General features: G+C 35.8%; 1 protein-coding gene across 1 annotated transcript in view; it reads left to right on the forward strand.

Annotated features, from left to right (window-relative positions):
• ABCA13 (ATP binding cassette subfamily A member 13) overlaps positions 1–20,625 on the forward strand; it is a 196,835-nt gene that overhangs the window by 27,570 nt on the left and 148,640 nt on the right. The window contains 9 exon segments of the mRNA XM_032181104.1: positions 462–589; positions 1,330–1,424; positions 1,670–1,846; positions 2,086–2,291; positions 6,521–11,212; positions 15,194–15,377; positions 16,677–16,849; positions 18,472–18,548; positions 19,056–19,177. Coding sequence (XP_032036995.1) covers positions 462–589; positions 1,330–1,424; positions 1,670–1,846; positions 2,086–2,291; positions 6,521–11,212; positions 15,194–15,377; positions 16,677–16,849; positions 18,472–18,548; positions 19,056–19,177 — 5,854 coding nt within the window.

The following is a 20,625-nucleotide window of genomic DNA, read 5'->3' on the forward strand; positions in this document are numbered from 1 at the left end:
TGGGAAACTTCTCTATGTTTTGCTGCAAAAGGAAGGAAAGGAGTAAATCTTTCATAGCATTAGCATTTTCAGCCTTTAGGGAAATTAGTATGAAAAAAGTAGACTTGTCCATGAAAACAAGTTGAACTTCTCATGTGGGAGACTGATCAGTGACTGCTCAAAGTCAAAAGGGTTCTTTAGTTTTTGCTCTTTTCTTGTTCCAAGGCTTTTGTAAAATCCATTAATCCATTATCTTCTGTTAAGAGAGAGACTGCGGTCAAACTGTTTACTAGTTTAGTAGTGTTTTGGAATTTAAATTCTTTTTATAAAAGGACACTACTATACCGCTGCTCTGTAAGAAAATGCAGAGTAGGTGATAGAGTGACTGCACAAAAAAAAAAAAAAAGCCATAATTTTTAAGCAGCTTTACCTTTTTGTTTGTAGTACACAACATTTCTGTGCTTTGTTTCTTTCATTTACAGAATCCTTTATCTGAAGAGAATGCAGGCTGTGCTACAGGCTGTGCCTCAGTCGCATGTTACAAAGAGATTGCTTCTGGTAGACAGAGCTATAAGGAATGTAATAACGCAATATTTAAACTTCACTGAAGGTAAAGCTACGTGGTGATTACTTGTCTGTAGCACTGTCCAAAGGCAGTTATTGCAGGGATCCTGTGCGTGCGTGAGCAAGGACATTTGCACCGATAGCTAGAGCAGGTTTGCAGCCTCGTATGTCCAGGTGCCAGCAACTGGGGAGAGGGCAACTAGGGTCCAGTGGCAGCTGCTGGACAGACTGAGTGCCTGAGGGCTGGAGGGATCTACCTTGTGCACATGTACATGTTTATTCCCCCTAAGAGACATGCACCCTGACCAGCCTTGCCTCTGTTGGATTACTAGATTTAGTAGCCCCTAATGTTAGCTAGTAACATTTCTGGTGTAGTCTTTTTTTTGAGAAGGGTGAAGTTACAATATTGCTTGGGTTCTTAAGGAATTAGGCAACTTCTCTGTATTTTGAAAGAATTTCTGGCTAAATTGGCTATTACAGATGGGGAGTGTCCAATGTTATTTACAGCATTTATAGCTAGAAACCTGCATAAGACCTTATTTTCCTCTCATAAAAATCATTAAATCTTGCTGAAGTCGCTAGAGCTACTCTGGTATAGCTGTGAAAGAGGATGGTCATATTTTGCTGATGTAAGAGTACCAGTGTAACATGGAACCTTTGTCTCTAACTGCTGTCTTTCAAACCACATTGTGCATAGTTTCCTTTCCCAGAAGGATGCTTCCAGCCCCTGAATTACTCTGTAGGTTAAATATTTTCTGTATGTGGTGGTGGGGAACTGTCTTACAGAAGCATTACGTATCTTGGAAAAATTGATTCCCTTTGCCCAAAGAGGTGGATTAATTCATCTAGACATCAGAAAGCTATTTGTGGAGCTAAAACAGGTATGTTGTTATTTAATATTTGCATACTAGTTTGCGTAAAGCTGCACAGACTTAATTTGAAAGTGGAAAATACTGGCTAAGAGTATTTAATATTTTATTTAGCAGCATTTTGGTCCAGTTTACTTTTTTTTTTTTTTTTTTTAAATCTTCTGACGTTCATGAGAATTAATGCAGAGTGTGAATTAAATCTGTTACTTTATCCTCAAATTCATTTTTAAAGAGACAGTGTATTCACTACTTTTTAGATGTTGATGAGCAACACTTCCTATGTATGCAATGATGTGCTTACAATGTTCGAGAAGGCCCTGCAGCTTCCATGGGGCTCTGATATCGTTGATGTTTTAGTCATACATGTGTGTCCTGGCAATGACTCAGAGGTGGATTTCATGCTAAGTAACCAGGTCCAGTCGCTAAAGGAAGCTGTAAGTATTTCTGAATTCGTTTAAAGCTTGCAGTGGCTTACTATATTGCTATCACAAAATGAAATATGTTAACAGGGGCTGTAGCTTACTGCTTAAGGTTTGCTATTAATAAGTGATTGGTAACTAATTATTTAAACTGATTAGAATGTGCTTGGGGGAAAATCTAAGAACCAGGGCCAAAATCTCAGGAGTGCTTACCTTTTACTGGTTTTAAACAATTGTTCTCCTTACTGTGAAAGGTTCTGCTGCTGCAGAAAGTAACTCATGGACAACAGAGCCTGCCAGATTCAATAACGGATGATTATTTGGGATGGCAAGAAATAGAAGAGCGGTTAGCTGAAAGTCACCATTATTACTGTGTAATTAATCAGTTGCCAAGCACAGAAGCACCATCTGAAGAGGATGTCCATTTCAGCTCTTGTCAGGAGCAGCTGTTCTTCTCACTGTATGTATTTTGTATGTGTTTGAATACATAAAGGTCCTGACTCTGTTCTTGCTGTTGCCAGCCTGGAGTAGGTATCATGATGAGTAAGTGAATAGATAAAAAGTTTCAAGTCCTGCTTTCTGAATTTGATTACCACCCAAAATAAACCATTTTCTCTAGCAGAAACAGGAAAGTAGAGGAAGATTTGTACTAGTATTCTTTTGGAGAAGGGTTTCAAAGTAGGCTGAGGATAGGCAGGTATCTAGGATTCTAAAAGCTTCTTCTCCCTTTATCTTTTTACATCTAAGTATTTTCTACTACTTCTCCACTGTCTTCTTCCTTTTGCATACTTCTCTGGCCCTGTGTTGCTCGGGACTCTTGGAAACCTGGATCTAAAAGGCTTGTGTGAGATACAAGAAACATCAAAGGGGAGTGACAAAGTGTACTAGGAGGGGTACTGCAGCCTGAGATTGCTTTCTGAACACATCAAGCAGTCATTGTTCTTCTGATTCAGTGGAAAAACATTCATCTTTTTATTAAGTTTTAATTTGATTATTACTTGCAATTATTCAGCTTGAAATCCATAGAATTACTTTAATGGTGTTAAACGAAGCTATATTACAAACAAATCAGTATATCAATGAAGTGCTTTAAAACAGGATAGAATTTCATTATTCTTGCTTAGCTATGTAAAGCATGAGTGTAATTCTGCTAAGCTGGAGTTATATTTTTACTGAATGGATGTCCTCCGTCATCACTGTTTTAACCATGGCAGTTTTGTTCTCCATATCATTTCAGAATTAATAATACACTTGAAGAAATCTTATTTGCCTTTGAGGAAAATCCATTCTGGAAGGATTTAACAACTTTTGTCCAGTGGACATGCAAGGTAGCTCAATACATGAACAAGAAAGTGGGCTCCACAGAAGGTCAGTCAGGTGAGGAAATAGTTACTCCACAGCATAGGATTTATTCTGAAAGTTCTATGTCTATTTTAGAGTACGTTATTCCTCATCAGGGGAAAAACTGAAGATTTTTATATTTGTGAGCCATTTATGTTTCCCATATTCTGTTAGGAAAGCTTCTTAATTGCAGAATATAAATGGGACACCGCATAAGCTGGTCCCTCACTAGAGGTATTCCTAGGCTGGTCTCAAATTAATGCAAGGACTTCAAACTTGATTTCCTTCATCCCATCCTGTGATATTCCAGATGTTCTGGCCCATCTGCTGATAACTTTTTTGAAATACATTATTTTTTCCTTATTTGGTGGAAAACTGATTTTCAGTGGAAAATTGAGAGATCTCAGATCTCTCTTGAGGAATGGGAGAGCTTTTCCCATTTCAGAATTATTTCTGATTAAACACTTGCATTGCTCTTTTGAACATTTTATAGTACAAATGAGCTATGAAGCATGGCACAATATGGCTGATCCAAACAGCTCTAGAAAATTACTTCCCCAATATCATCCATTTATTTTCTTTAAGTATTTTTCCTGTGTCCCAATTATTGCTGTTTTGTTTGTTTTTGTTTTAAATTATTGAGATCTATGAAAGATCTTGGTCTTGCTAAAGATTTGTTTTTCCAAACATTTTGTCTGCAGAGCTAATCAGAAATGTACTGAATACTTCATCTGTAAGTGGGCTGGTGAAGAATGTAATGCAAAAATAAGCAGTTTTTTTAATCAAAGAACCGCGTTAGTGAACTGTTCAAATGTGAATTGATTGTATAGGTTTTGTAATCTGTTATAGTTTCAGATTTGTTGGTTAACTAGGCAGTAATAAGTGAATTTTGTAAGACTGCTTTCTTTTTACTGAAATTCCAATGAAAAAGAAATAGTAATGTTCTTTCAGTGCTGACTGCAGCACTAAGTGCACTCTTTATTATAAAGCTGATCTTTTCCCTCCCAGTATTTCTGCAGTTCATGTATAATTCTAAATATACCTTCTACCTTTTCTGCCTATACCTTTCCTTTCGTAAGGAATTGGCTGATAGAGATGTGCCTTACATAGAGCTGATATTTACTGATTCTGTATTTCATTCCTTTAAATCGTTCAGTAGAACTAAGATCAAACTATTTACTAAAAATTGCATGTTTATTTCCTTTAAAATGTACTTTACTGTATTTCTTTCTCTTCACAAATTCAAGTCCTAAGTTTGGTAGGAATCTTTCAGGTTGTTTCAGTGGGAGTTATCAAGTTGTTCATAATTGTACACAAAGTTTTCTTGACGTCTTTTGGTGTTGAAATTTGTATTTTCTCTGCAGATGGACTAGCAGCAACTCTATGTTCTAGACAAAAGCTCAGTTTGGAGATGATCTTAGGTCATTATTTAGTATTTCTGCAAGATTTACCAGATTATTCCTCAGTTATTTCCTGGTCACGGTAAGGTTGAACTACTCAGTGCAATTTCTTTTTTTAATGGTGTTTTCCACAAATCCTTTACACCACCTCCACTTTGGACAGACACTTGTAATTCTTGAACATAATTACCATGCCTTTTTTTTCACCAAATGGCTAATGCTGCTCAGTGTTAATTGGAAGAAATGGGATGGAGTCCTGACAGTTCCTGTGTATTGTTACAAAGCCTCCTTATCACTGTTACATACATTATAGCCCTGATGAACAGTACAACAGAAGACATTTAATCATCATTCTGTTAAAATAAGAAAAAATATCCGTTATAGAAAAGCCTCAGGCTAGTTGTTCATTGCTGCCTGTGTTGTTTAATGCTGTTAACAGTTCACCATGCTATGTTGGTGATTATAGTTATTAATAGATGAGAATACTTTCCAAGTTAGTGAATACTTAGAATACTTTCTAAGTTTCTGGACTCAGAACTTTATTTTTCATTATGCTGCTATTGAGGTCTTCACTAACTCAATGCTTGGTTTAACCTGTAAAATGGAAGTAACCACCATCAGTGCAATAAAGGATGAAGAATCAAAAGTTTATAAATTATGTGTTGCCTTCAGTATGCCTTAGTTGCATATTGAATATTGCCTCCACTGTTAGACAGGCCATCATATTGTGCTTTTCATTCAAGCAGAACTTAACAGGGAGGTCAGTAGCTTGATTAAAATGGACTCTAGAAGCAAGTAACTTCTGATTTGGGTTTTCAAAATCCTAGATGTTCTTAAAATTTGTAGTACAAACAAAATTCTTGTGAACACAGATTTTTATTTCACCTGATATACTGTTTCTAAAGAATGCACTATGCTGTACTACTAACAAAATCACCCAACTGCTTACTGTGTCTTTCTGTATTACACGTGCAAGGTATATTTCTTTTTCTATATGTCTAAGAAACAAATTCTATGTGGGGAATGCTTTCTTTTCAATGTTTGACATATTGGTTTCTAACTAGAACAAGTAATTCCAGTAACAAAGACACATTCCCTCACAAACCTTTTTAATAGTGTGTGGTTTTCTGCTTTTAAACTATTAAAAAAAACAAAAAACAAAAAACAAACAAAAACAAAACAAAACAAAAAAAACACAACACATTTAAGGATAAACTGTCTTCAGCTTGTGACCTTTGCATTGGAATACTCCTTCCTCCATGCAGCTCAATCTTGACCAGACCAGCTTGACAGAGTTGTAATGTTTTATACGAAAATGAAAGCATTTTTTCCTTTTGAGAAATAATACTGACACTATGGAAAAATCAATTGGAGCATTACTTTTAAGTGTAATTTCATTCCTCTCACTTCCCTGATATTAAAATAATGGTATTCATCTGTCCGTCATCAAACAGAAATGTTTTCACTTTAAATAATTATGATGAAAAAAAAATAATATATATTTCTTCAGAACTCATGGGAATGTAGAATTTTTTATCACTTCTATTGATAAGTTCCTTTCTATAAACTAATTCATTTGTGAAGCAGGAAATGTTTGCTCTTTTCAGCAGCAGAAAATGTGAAGTGCTTAAATCAAAAGGACTGTTGTGGCTTACAGACTTGATTACTGACAAATGCACACTTCTTTAACTTAGATGCCTATATTCAATTTTCAATTTGAATATGGCTGTGACTTTTCAGTATTTTTGCCATGAATTTTAAAATCAAAGTGATTGTCAGTTGAGCTATTTCAGGTCTTATAATAATAGATGGGTAACTGCTATTTAAATGATTGTTGAACTTTCTTTGACTTAAGTAAATATATTCTTACATATAGAATATAGATACATTTAACCATTTCTTGTCTGCCTGCTAGGTAACAAGAAAAAAAATGTGCTTAATATTTCAGGAACTTGACATCTGTAAAAGAGTTTTGGAAGATAGAAGAAAATTTATGGATTTCTGGTGAAAAGGAAATGGATCATCTTGCAGAAGTCATAGAAGGAATGATAATGCCTGATTTCTCAGCTCTTTCAAGCCTCCAGTCTCTAATGGAAACTGTTCTGAATGATATGATTATATGGATGAAAAATTTTGCTGAGGGGGAGGAATCTGCCATAAACTTCTCACTTTCACTTTCTGACCTTCATAATGAATTGCAAAAAAAATTCCAGGCTCTTCAGAGATCTTGGATGAAAGAGAAGACAGATATTTTCTGGCATATAGTGAAAATTATATCCCATGAACTTGATTCTATGCTCTCTCATATAAGTCAAGTGGAAGAGGAGGAAGTATTGGAGACCTTATCTAGATTTATATTCTCCACTACAGAAAATAAAAAAAATCTTAATGGAAGTATGCTATTGGTCAAAAATATCCTAACTGATTGGCCAGATTTCAATGTTACTACTTTGAACCGCCTAGAACACTTGAGGGAAAACTTCCAAAAGAATCTCTATGAGGTTGGATCATTGACAGAAACTCATATCAATGCATCTTTCAGCACAGTTCATGGACGGCATAATGCCTCATCTTCATTATTCTCAAATGAAACTTTCATATATAAAGTACAAGAGTTAGGTGAAATTGTTCCCAACTTCTTCAAAGGCATCCAAAAATTAAACAGTATTACTGTGGACTCAATTTTTCAGATACTTTTCTCTCTGTATCAGAATACTGATTTGCTCCTAAATATTGACAATAACACTTTGTTTGAATTTCTTTATAAGACCTCTAAAGATATTTCATCTTTTCAAGCATGGCATGATTTCCAAGATATGGACCGAGTTTCTGATTTTCTGTTTGAAACTTTTGATCTCCTCTGGAACTTCACCAGTAATTCTCTCTGTGAAAAATTACAAACCTTTTACAATTACACAGAATTTCAGGCCCAGTCTCTTGCACAGGAAGGGAAAAAAGAGATGCAAATTGTCTATAATACTCTGAGCAGCCTTAAAACATTATTAATGGATGAAGAGCTTGAAACGGCTGCCTTTTGTTATTTGGAACAATTTTTTGATTTCTCACTAGAATGCCTGGTAAATAGTGGGTGCATTGATTTTTATCTATCAAACATTACTTCTCTAAATCACTCAGCAGAAGTTTATAACCTACTTCTGCTTCCATTGGACAGTGTTTTTAATAAAACAAACTTAGGAGATGACGTAAGTGTGCCTTCTGCTTTGCACTGCACTTTTACATGGCTTCAAACCTGGACAGAGATTTTTGAAGAAGCATCCAAAATCTTAAACTTAAATTCAACCTTTTTTGTCTATCTGAGGAATGATTTGGCAGATCTCTCTGAAAGTCTTTTAAATACAACTCACATTGATCTGTGCAATAAAACGGATATGGCTATTGTTGAAGCTACAACAGCAATGCATCTGTTGAAAATCATGGTTGAAGGTGGTGATTTAAATGACTGGAAAGATTTTGAAGCTTTCCTTGCTATTCTTCAAAGTGTGTTTGAAAATGCAATTAATGCCACAAGCTCACTTAAAGGTAACAGTTCAGATGATATTTTAGAAATGATAGGAATCATGATAATTGAATTGCAGCAATCTATACTGAAGGTTGTTCATAGAGATTTTTTGAATTCTTGGCTTGACGCTTCCATTTTAGAAGGATCTGGAGGAAAAGAAAAGGGTTCCAGTATATTTTCCATTGGAAATTCACTTTCTGCGATTCTCAAGCTCTCCCCGAAAGAACTTGAATTTGTTCTTACTGAGATAAAAGACACAGCTGATTTCTTAAGAAATGTACCTCAAGGCAAATATTTGGCTTGTGTCAATATTTTCAAGAATATGACCAAATTAATTTTGGACAATACTCTGAAAGACCTAAACTATTCACAAATGAAATTTTCGTCTCATCTTCATGTCTTTCTGAGCTCTTACAGTATAGTAGATGGAGTAGAGGATTGTAATGGGTGGATACGTGGATTTAGTAATCTCAGTGAAAAATACAAATCACTGTCCCACCTTGAAAATGCAAAACATGTTTTGTTTCTACTGGAATCTTTGGGAAACACTGAGACAGATACTAAGCTAATGAACATGATAGATTTTGTTAATTTGGTTTTTAATCTAATTCTCCCTGAGTGCTCTGTAACTAGTTCTGATGTGATTTGTGTTAGTGTATATTTCAATGTTATAGCAAAAACTTTAAAATTAATTCTCCCTGAAATTCATATTCAAGATGATACTAGTGTACTTGAATTTATTTTTACACTCTTAAATAATTCTGGGAGGCTAATAAAAATGGCTGTCAACAGTTTAATGGGGTACTCACACTATACATCAAATGATACCCATTTTAATCTGTCCGTCCATGGATCTAACAGGACTTTGAGGATGTTTCTTAAACCCTTCCATCAAGTTCTGCTTTCCTCAAAAGAAATTTTGGCAGAAATTAAAACTCTTCTAAAAAATGAAACTTTTGAAATCCAAGAAAACATCTCTCTGTTGGATATTGAAATTGATGAGAAAAATATTGGTTTCTGGATGGAGTTCTTTCAAGATGTGATTAGTAGTCTTGACTCAAACTTGTCTCATGAATTGCAGGGTGACAACAACACATTTTTACAGACACTGATAGAAAAAGTATCTGTGAATGCCGAACTGCTAAAAAAGGCACTCAAAATTTTCAAGTCTTCTACTATCACTGCTTTTCCAATAAGAAATGATAAAGAGTTTCTAGAGCATGTTGTAACCTTGGTGCAAAATCTGAAGAGCATGGATATTGAATTCTTGATAGGTCAATTTAAACAAGTCCAGAGGAGCCTGGATAATTTTTTTAAAAATGTCAAACCTTTGCATATTGAGAGCTCTGAGTTAGGGCTCTTAATAGACTGGTGGGATGCATTTGAGAACAATTCATGTAATTGGAACCTGACCAGCTTATGGCAAATCACACGACTTTTTCAAGTAGAGGAGCTCTCTGATGTAGAAGAGATGTTCCATTTCCTCCTTGATGTTATAAACCTTACAGAAAGATTAGCTCATAGAAACATCACAGAAGCACTAGCCGAAGTATACGCTTTTGTACTGACTCAGGAAGCAAAAATGCCAATGTTTACAAAAGAGGAATTCTCTAATCAAGTAGAAAGTCTACTGATGTTACTGGAGACATTGACAGATATGCCTGATGAACCTGCAGACGCCTCAGTTTGTTTTTCTGCAGCATTCTGCTGGGCTCTCACAACAGTAACACCTCGGAGTGATCCCACTTTTAAACCTTGTGACTTTGCGCAAACCAATTTTTCTCTGAATTATAATGCAATCTTCTATGCCATTAAGGAAATGAAACTCATCACTGTGAATGACAATTCCTTGTGCACTTTGGAAGATTTTCAGACAGATATCATTCACAATCTGACTTGCTTTTTTCATCAGATTAGAGAATGGAACTCTATTATTTTGAAATTTTCTGAGCTCCATCATGTAAATGGTTCAGTTCTCAAAGAGCTACGGGATTTTTGGGATGAACTGTTCCTCTATGCTGTGCCACTGCAAGCAAATGATACAAACTCAGGAAACTGTTCCTCCACATTGAAGAGACAAGTGGCTTTACAGGTCATAGAAATTCTGAGCAATATACAAGTGGGGGAAATGGAGATGACTGAAGATGTTCTTGAATGGTTGGATAATCTTTATGGTGGTCTAAATTGGAACAGACACTCAAGAATATCACTTATAAAGGCTGTTCTTACTAATGTCAAGAATGTGACTCGTGAAGTTTCTGAACTCTTGGATGCAGAAGCTGTCCTTTCTTTTCTTTCTATAGTTCAGCCTTTAATGGCAATGTCTTCTGTTGGAAGCCAGGCTTACTCAAAGCTTAGGGTATTAGCTGCTTTAAATGAGAACAGTAATATATCTGATAACATTGAGAACATCTGGTTGCCTATAGTTAAAAGTATAGAAGATTTACTGATGAATTTTAATGTTAGACACTTACTTGCAACAATAGACAAAGAGTTTCAATTACTAAAGGTAGCCAATGGACAGTCCTCTTCAAAGACTCTTCATGTATTCACGCAGCAATTTAACATATCATCTGCAGAAGCTATGTTAAGAAATTTTGAAGACATACAACAGATTGTGAACAGCTTTATGTGCGAGTGTAACAGTAAAAATTATTCTAAAATTATGAAAACTCTGATCCTCCTTATGACTAATGAAAATTCACCAGATTTACTGCTGTTTGTCGAAAATGTTGTTGACTTTCTGGAACTATTCCAAAATAAGTCTAAAGGAGATTACACTGGTACGCTGTTTGATGGTCATCTTGGCAGAAAAATATCAAATAATACTCATATTGCTAATTCAGTTTTGCAAAGCAGTCTCCTTCATATGATTTCTGACTTTGCTGTTACAGAGGAAGCTCGGCATGCAAACAATACTGAGCTTCAGATAGTCGACTTGATTGATTCATTTTTTTATTATGCACAATATGGAAAAATTTCTACTCTGTCCCAAAAGAGAACTCTAGAGATCTTGCAAGAGATCCTGCAAATGATCTTTCCATCTTTCACAGAACATGACAGAAACAAAACACCCTTTTTACTAAAGGATTTACATGAGGATATAATGGCAGAAATGAGGTGAGCATTTTCTATGTACTGTTTTAAGTGTGCTGAGAATCAGCAGTGAAAAAACAATTCTTTGTAAGCAGCTTGATCTAATCTTTAATTACTGTTTTATTTCAGATTTGCTTCTTTGATTAAAACAATATTTATTTGTTTCACATTATTTTGGTCAGACCAGACATATTTGGTATCAAATTATATAGTTTGGACAAGGTTGTTTATGTGTCTAGTAATCTGTATTGAGACTCAAGGTGAATTTTTGTATATTATTATAGAACTAAATATTTTGAATATATTAATGTTTTAAAAACCTTGGAGCTCAGAAAGCTCAAACCCACAGTTAACAATGGGAAATGGTTATTTGGGCTGTGGAGTAGAATATTAACAGATAATTGGGATTATTTTTTTTTTTCTTTCTATATCCAAATGTAGATATACTGTATTAGAAATGTCTTCAGATTTCATTCAAATTTATAACTTACAAGCTACAAATTCTTTTAATTTTCCTATGTCTAGGTTTCAGGTCTTCAGTGAACAAATATTTTAAAACTGTACACAGAGTGACTCAAGTTTGTCCACTAGCTCCTTCAAGAATTTGTTCTGAGCACAGAAAAGAGTATAGCATATGCATGCTTTTTCAATAATAATGAGAAAATTCAGGAAGCTCTCGTTTTAGTTCTTTATACAAGGAAAAAATAAATGGAGAGAAAACCAAACCAAACCAACCAACCAAACAAACAAAAAACAAAAACCAAAGAAACAAAAAACCAAACTAACAAAAAAACTTTTTTTGGTCCTCCTCCTCTTAAAAACCCACATTAACACCAAATGAAAATAACTTAAAATTGCTGGTGACTTATGCAAACATGATGTCCCTTTTGGGACTGTGAGTATAGAATATATATATATTTTTGAATGTATATAAAGTTGTTTAGATAATATATATCTATGTGTATAGTATGTATTATAATCAGTTAACATCAGTTGACGAGGGAAGATGGACTGATGTCATCTACTTGGACTTTTGTAAGGCTTTTTTGACACAGTGCTGCATGACATCCTAATCTCTGAATTGGAAAGATATGGATTTGAAGAGTGGCCCATTCAGTGGATAAGGAATTGGCTCAGTGGCTGCACCCAGATAGTATGTCCAGGTCTATGTCCAGATAGAGGCCAGTGACAAGTGGTGTCCCTCAGGGGTTTCTCTTGGGACCTGTGCTTTTCAGTATCTTTATCAATGACATAGACATTGGAATTGAGTGCACCCTCAGCAAGTTTGCAGATGACACCAAGCTGAGCGGTGCAGTTTATACTAAAGAAGGAAGAGATGCCATCCAACTGGACCTGGATAGGCTGGAGAAGTGGGCCCATGTGAACCGCATGAGGTTCAACAAGTCCAAGCTTAAGGTACTGCACCTGGGTTGGGGCAATCCCATACATGAGTACGGTCTGGGAGAAGAACTCATTGAGAGCAGCCCTGCAACAAGAAACTTGGGGGTTCTGGTGGACAAAAGGCTTGACATGAACCAACAGTGCACGCTGGCAGCCTACAAGGCCAACTGCATTCTGTGCTCCATCAAAAGTGGAGTGACCAGCAGGTCGATGGAAGTGATTGTGCCCCTCTACTCTGCCCTCATGAGTCCACGCTTGGAGTACTGCATCCAGGTCTGGGGCCCTGAGCACAAGAAAGATGTAGACCTCTTAGAATGAACCCACAGGAGGGCCACAAAGGTGATCAGAGGGTACCTCTCCTATGAAGAAAGGCTGAGAGAGCTGGGGATGTTCATCCTGGCAAAGAGAAGGCTCTGGAGAGACCTCATTGCAGCTTTTCAGTACTTAAAGAGGGCTTATAAAATGGATGGAGAGGGACTCTTTACTTGGGTAGATGATGATAGCACAAGGGGGAATGGTCTTAAACTAAAAGAGGATAAATTTAGACTAGGCATTAGGAAGGAATTCTTCACTGTAAGAGTGGTGAGACACTGGCATAGGTTGCCCAGGGAAGTTGTGGATGTGTCCCATCCCTGGAGGCGTTCAAGGCCAAGTTGTATGGAGCCTTGGCCAACCAGATGTAGCGGGTGGTATCTCTGCCTATGACAGGGGTGTTAGAACTAGATGGTCTTTGAGGTCCCTTCCACCCCAAGCCATTCTATCATTCTATGATATACAGTTAATTTATATATATATTCATACATATAATAATATATGCTCACATATTAAGTTATTCAGTTTAACAAATATATTTTCTGAGGAAAATTCAGCCCAAGATCATTTTTGACAGGTTCCTGTAATATGTAATCTAGCAGCAAAGGAAACTTTCCTTATGGGAAACCTTTACTGACAACTCATATAATAAAAGTACCACTAGACAAGTGTTGCTGCCTTTGAGTAATACCCAGTGAGTGAATCCCACAAGACGGTTGCTTTGGTGGCAACACAGATCTGTAGGGTGTCTTTCTTGCGGGACTACTGTTTCTACTGACATAACCCAACAGAGAAACAGCATAATGGAGATGATGCATGACTCCGATGTGTTTTTCAGACCTTTATGAGCCACTTTATACAAATATGTCAGACTAATGGTCAGTGTTAGACCAGGCAATTGAAAGATCAAAAGCAATGTTAGAGATGTTATTTTCCCCAAATGCTTATTTTTGGAGCTGTTCAGTATTCTGCTTTTTGCCATCAAATCAGTAGGTTCTGTGAGCTCTGAGTTTCTGCAAACTAACTTAACAATGGTTATGATTTTGCTTATTTTGCTGGAGTACTTTTTTGCACTCCTAAGGTCATAAGAAATCAGATCATATTTTACCTTGATGAAAACCTGCTTTTTTTTCTTTTTGTTACTTGGAAGTTTTATGGTCTGATTCTGAAATAGTTCAGACAAATATAACAGCATGTCAGACCAATGGCTAGTCATATAACTGTTAATTTTGAAATCCTAACATGATCCATTGTGATTGTAATTGTATGTTGTCACTTACTGAAAATATTCTATGATATCCTTGTTTTCTTATAATGCTTTCTTATTAATCTTTCCACAGAGCATCTAAGATATGCCAGATTCTTCAGGAACGTTTACACCCTGCTAGTGTTCAACTGTTGCATAAGTTGCAGTTTGCTATTTTGAATATTCTTAAAATCTTTTCAGGTTGGTTACTGTTGTAGTGACTGCTTGTGTCACCATATATGTTAGTAGTGTAGTGTTAAGACTTTACTATGAGCAACCCTTTGTAAAATTCAGTAAATTTGGGTGATGTCAAGTAGGGCAAGCACACTGATGCAGGAAAATGATCCTAGCAATGACACAGGAAAATATTTTTGATGCAGATCACATAAAGGGATAATTTTCAGAATGGCCACATTGATTTAAAATCTCAGTGAAAGCAGGTCTTGCACCTATTCCTCTCTTCTTTCATTTTTAGGCATGTCCCCTCTTCCTGCACTTGCTCTGACACACTAGGACCTCTTCATCCTTGATTCAACTCTCAGACCCAGTATAGGCATTTAGGTTTTGTCTCACCTTTTTCTACTGGACATTTTACTGTTAGGCTAGTGAATTGAATCAAATTGCAGCAGTTTTTTAATGAGCTAGTTTTTTTTTTTTTTAATGCAGCTTATGGCTGATAGAAAGGAAAGATGGGGCAAGTGTATAAATGAAGTTTTGCCTTTGGATTGAGCCAAATTGAGTTAGTGGATTGGCTACCTGTAGCTGAATAACTTCACCTTCAACTCTTCAACAAACTGCTCTCATTTGAATACCTTAGTTTTATTCTTTGCATATGGGTGCCCAAGACCAGCACTTTGAGAAAAGCTCTATAGTGATGTAAGCATATAATTTTGTATTATGTTATGGAGAACAGTAATGGGAATTTAATCAAATAAGCCTTTTTTGTTCTCTAATGGAAAATAAATCTGACCAGAAATATTTCTCAGTGCCTTTAACTATCAAAAATTCTTTTTAAAAACTTTTCTGTCCCCATTTTTTTGGTCAAGTTTTAGTCTGATGACAGTGATTATTTATTTTTAACTGATTAAGCTTTGGACATTTTCTCTTGCAGAAGAACCAGCTGTCACCAGCAACCTTTTCTGTGTTGTCACAAAGTGTAAAGATGACATAATGAGTCATTTACTTGTCTCTGTCATTGAAGGAATCAATTTGGTTCAAGATCATTATCAGGTTTGAGTGGTTTCCATACCTACAGGTGTTATGTACAGATGCATTAAACTTTGGGAACTAATGTCAGGAGTATTTTTTTCCTGTTGTCTGAATGATTGCTTCCCATATTGGCTTTACAAAGCTAAAGTTTATATGGATATAGTTCTTAGGAGTTTTACTGTGATACATAGAAGGAATTCTTAGTTATATATTAGTGAGCTTTGACAGCTGTAAATATAACTAAAATTACTGTACCATGAATAATTAAAACACCATTCAATACCAAACAGCAGATCATTTTAGTTTTTAAATATTGCGATACTGCTAATCTCATGAATAAGAGTACATTTATTCTTTTAAATCTTTGCAGGAACAGATGTAAGATCAAGCTAAATACAAATAGACTTCTTAGCCAGAGTCATTCCAACTAAAATAGCAATTGTCATCACCTGTTGGGGTCAGTGTTTGTTTTTCTTAAAAGTACATGAAATTTCCAGCAGTCCTGGTTGGGAGAAGTAACATTTAGCATTTCAGTCACTTGTCCAATGCAGGAAACGGGCCTTTGGATATCACAGACAGACACGTGCATGCATGCTTGCATATACACTCACATAGAAAATACTAGCTTCATGCTTTTAGGACAAAATTTACTTCCCCTGTTCATGAAATAGCTCTGCTAGTCTTTACTCTGTCTACCTGGAGATTTTTGCTGACATGAATAGAAATTCAATATTTTAATGTAAACAAGATGTCAGAAACACCACTCAGATCTCAAAGTAGTCTTTTGCTGAAGAGATACATTTTTGGAGTCTCCAGTGCTCCATGAAATACTTCTGCAAAAAAATGAAAAAATAAAGCAACATCAGAAATGTGAATTTTGACTTTTCTCCTGAATTCTATGCAAAGCATAATACAAGAAATGTCTTTTACATGGGTATCCAGAATTTTCAGTTTGCTGAAAAGAAAGTGATGCTTAGACCAGTTATTTAAGAAAACTAAAAAATGTTTAGCCTAAAATTATCAAAACATTTTATTGAAATGAAATTTCACAAATTTTGGCATTTCTGTTATTAGTTGAACATCCTTGATGTTAGACCAAATTCACAAGCACACTTGTTTTCAAAACTGAAATCTTTGAGAATTCTGTGGCTCTCGAAAACCTTTGGTCCGGTTTCAGCTGCAAATACAATGGATAAATGAGTAGTACCTTACCCACATTCTCATTTGAAAGTATGCCTTATTTGATTGCCAAGACCTTCTACTTCAAAAAATAACACGATCTCATGAATTTGCTAAAAAATTGATCACTCTGTTTTGCAGGATATTGAAAGAATGTGGCTTGCTTTCAACAAGGGGGATTGTGAGAGTATGGCATATATAAACCAGAAACTTTCAAATACTCTGGAGAGTTTCCTGAGAGCCTTACAGAATACCACTGATGGCAGCTGTGAATGTCAACTAATGTCGGGGAACATTCAGAGTCGCTTGCAAATGTAAAGCCTTTTACATTTTGGTGCTCAAAATGTTTCGTGTTAGTGATGCTATTTTGTGCTTGTATGTTATAAATTATGTAATTACAGGAGAAATACTTTTAATCAAAGGCTCTTTAAGCTTTGTTCATGCAGCTGAAAGTTGAGCAGATACAATGCACAAATTATTTAGGTTCCATTATTTAGTAAAATTCTGGATTTTTTTGCTTTTGCTGAGCACTTGCAACAGATCTTGCTGCTTCACAAGGAATGCTTTGAATCACAACTAAGAAAATAATTATTTTCCATTACCTCAAAATTTTGTTATCTTATTTATTTATTTATATATATATATATTTATTTATTATTTAAAGCTGTTTTGCTATGCCCTTGTCCTCTCAGCAGCTGGAAAACATTAAACATTTCAGAAAACATTAAACATTCAGGTCAGTTCAGACAGTCAGAAACATGGGATGGTGCTTGTAAACTTGAGCGCTGAATAATTTCAAATATTTGTTTTTTTACTTGTGGAAAAAATAGTAGATTTTAAGTGAACAAATAAAACTACTGTTATAGATTATTTCAAATGAATTGTCAGTTAAAAGTGTCGCTTATAACTGTTGCTGTTCTAGTATAGCTGATTATTTGTATAATAGGCTTATATGTGAAATACTGTAATAACATGGAAGAACGTGAGCCTGGATGGTCTTCTTTTAGGCCATATACTTGCATCCAGTGTTTTAATGTCAAATAATATCTGAAGCGTCTATACTCTGCATTACTTGAAGTAGAATACTAAAGAAGTATTTTAGTAAAGAAGTATATTTAGTAAAGAATACTAAAGTAGATAGACTAAATTCATTACTCTTCTCTGGTGAGGCTGCACCTTGTGTACTGTGTTCAGTTTTGGGCTCCTCACTACAAGAAGGACATCGAGGCCATGGAGCATGTCCAGAGAAGGTCTATGAAGCTGGTGAAGGATCTGGAACACAAGTCCTATGAGGAGCGGCTGAGGGAACTGTTTTTTTTTTTTAGGCTGGAGAATAGGAGGTTCAGGAGAGACCTTATTGCTCTCTACATCTACCTGAAATGAAGGTGTGGGGAGCTGGGGGTTGGCCTCTTCTCACAGGTAACTAGTGATAGGACTAGAGGGAATGGCCTCGAGTGCCATGGGAGGTTTAGGTTGGAAATTAAAATTCCTATCTTCTCAGAAGGAATAGTTGGGAGTCAGAATGGGTTGCCCAGGGAGATGGTGGCATCACCATCCCTGGGGGGATTCAAGGAAAGGCTGGACCTGGTGCTTAGGGACATGGTTTAGTGGGTGACATTGGTAATAGGGTGATGGTTGGACCGGATGATCCTGAAGGTCTTTTCCAACGTTAATGATTCTATGGTTTGGATCAGCAGTGCTTTGTATCCCTAGGTTTTTAATCTCTTGGTTAAAATTTATTAAGTTTATAAAAAATAAATTTAAATTTTATTAAAAATAAGCACGGCATGGGAAGGTGTGTGGACAGTGTGCACAGTGTAACATGACCCTTTTGCCTCAATTTATGTCTGTTTCACTATTTGTAATATTTTTTTAATACATACTGAAGTCAATGACTTAGTTCTGATAAAGTGTGAATCTAAGGCTATTGTTTCAGGTTGGCTGAAAATTGGGAGCTACAGTTGTCAGAAAATCCTGTGCTAGATTTTCTCAGCAATTTTGATCTTTTGAATGGTGAGTTATTGTTTTCTTCAGTTATTTTTTTGAAAGTCAGTGCTGTATTTTTTTTTTTTTTTTTTTTAAAAACAATGTCATTGTTTTTTTTAACTGTAAAGGTATGCTGCTTATGGAGTTTGACAATGTTATACAGGTGCATGTACTTGCCCTAACACATGACAGCATAGTTTAGCCTGTTCAGTAATATGCGGTGAGTCATTGGAGAGAAGAGAGGACTCAAGTTAGTGGAAGAAGAAAATCTTAAAGGACTAAAGGACAAAAGGCTGCTTCGCTGCTTTCATATATTCTCATAATACAGGGTTGTGTGGTAACCCTTGCTCTGTTAGGATAATGCAAACAGATGCACAAGCCCTTCAATCTGGCATAAGAATGACCTTTAAATTTGATGTAAAAGTAAATTACATGACATGAAAGTTTTATGCCCTTTGTGACCTCTTAGAATAACTCTAGAGAGGAGGCTACAGTCTGTTGGGAACTGTTGGCATTCTTTTTCTTCTCTTCCAGATATGAAAGTCAAAGACTGTGTGCAGAATATTACTGAGCTGAGACTGGACATTCTTTCTTCTGTCAACATTTCTGAAGAAACTTTCAGTACCATCTTGGATGCCAGTATCTCTTGTTCAAAGGTAAAAGATCAAAAAGGAGTGTTAAATAAACGGGTTGACCCATAGCCTACTCTGACAAAAAAAACCAACAACAACCCAACTTGTATGTGTGGGATCTTCTATTTTCACTTGTCACATGTTGAAAGTAACAATATGAAGCATTAAGAGAAAAACTTACAGTAGCATCAGTCTTGTCTAAATATGATTCATGCATTCGTTTGTGCTGACACTGAATTTGAACTTTGCTGTCTTGGTAGTGTTGAGAAGGTGAGACTTCTGAATAAATCATTTTCATCTTCCCACTTCTGAGTCTTGCAATACAGAGTAGTCTGATTTGTTTTATTTTACTCGGTGTGCTCCTCATTATATTCTCACTTGAATTTTGCCTTACCTTCATTTTATCTGTTTGAGTATTGTCTAAAGACAATAAAGACAATGAAGAGATTGTGTAAGTTTTCTGAGTGAAGGACTGTGTATATCGACATTTCTGCTGTTTCTGGTGATCCCTGCAATCATATAGTAGAAATCATGAAAGCTTCTAGCTGCCTGCATGTTCCCTCTCCTGTTAATGCCCGTGTGACAGAAGAATTGGAGGTACATTTGGTATAAATGGGTCAGGTCCATCACCAGCCACTAGATGGCACTAATGCTCCACTTGCAAAAACCGGTGCATGTTTTGTTCACGAGTGTGTCTATTGAAGAAAGCAGTTCAAACAATCATAACTACTTATTTGTAGCTACTAGATTATTTGTTCTTCTGCTCCTTTGGCAATGTGGCTTCCTTTATTGTTAGCTTGTTATTTTAATACCAGTAAATAGTAATGAGAGAAGTCATCTGGAAGTGATTCAGTTAAATGGGATTTTGTGCACCTTTGATCTTTTGGAATAATAATGCTAATTGACTGACTTTTCAAATAATTTTCTATTATCTCTCTCTCTCTCTTTTTTTTTTTTTTTGGTTGCCAGTGTACTATGTAGACTTTGGAGATATGCACACATCTCACATTTGCATATTTACACAGATATTTTTTGTGTGTGCGCATAAGAGCTTAATTTTTCCCTCAGTCCAACTGGAGCATTAAAACCTATGTCTCTTAGTCTCTTAGTGATTATACAATATATACAAATACTTTTTCAAGCTATAATTTAAGCATATTATGTTTGTGGTTTACATGGCCACTGTCAGATAAACCTCGTGATACTCACAAGCCCCTTGAAGCCCTGGATTTCTGTGATTGTATAGTACTAATGTGCTTGCTTCTGGGATAGTTGCTCATACTTGCTGTGCTTAACCTTTCTGCCTCAATATTATGCTCTGGCCATCTTCATTGCCATGGAATTGTATTTAAAACCGGCTCAAAATTTTTAATCTCAAGATTATAAGCATTCATTCACTGAACATAGGAGATTGGCATAGCTCTGGTACTCACAAAGCTGCAAGGAAAGTTTAGGGGGACTTGATCTACTAA

The sequence above is a fragment of the Aythya fuligula genome, chromosome 2 (assembly GCF_009819795.1).
Source record: "Aythya fuligula isolate bAytFul2 chromosome 2, bAytFul2.pri, whole genome shotgun sequence".
Lineage (NCBI taxonomy): Eukaryota > Metazoa > Chordata > Aves > Anseriformes > Anatidae > Aythya > Aythya fuligula.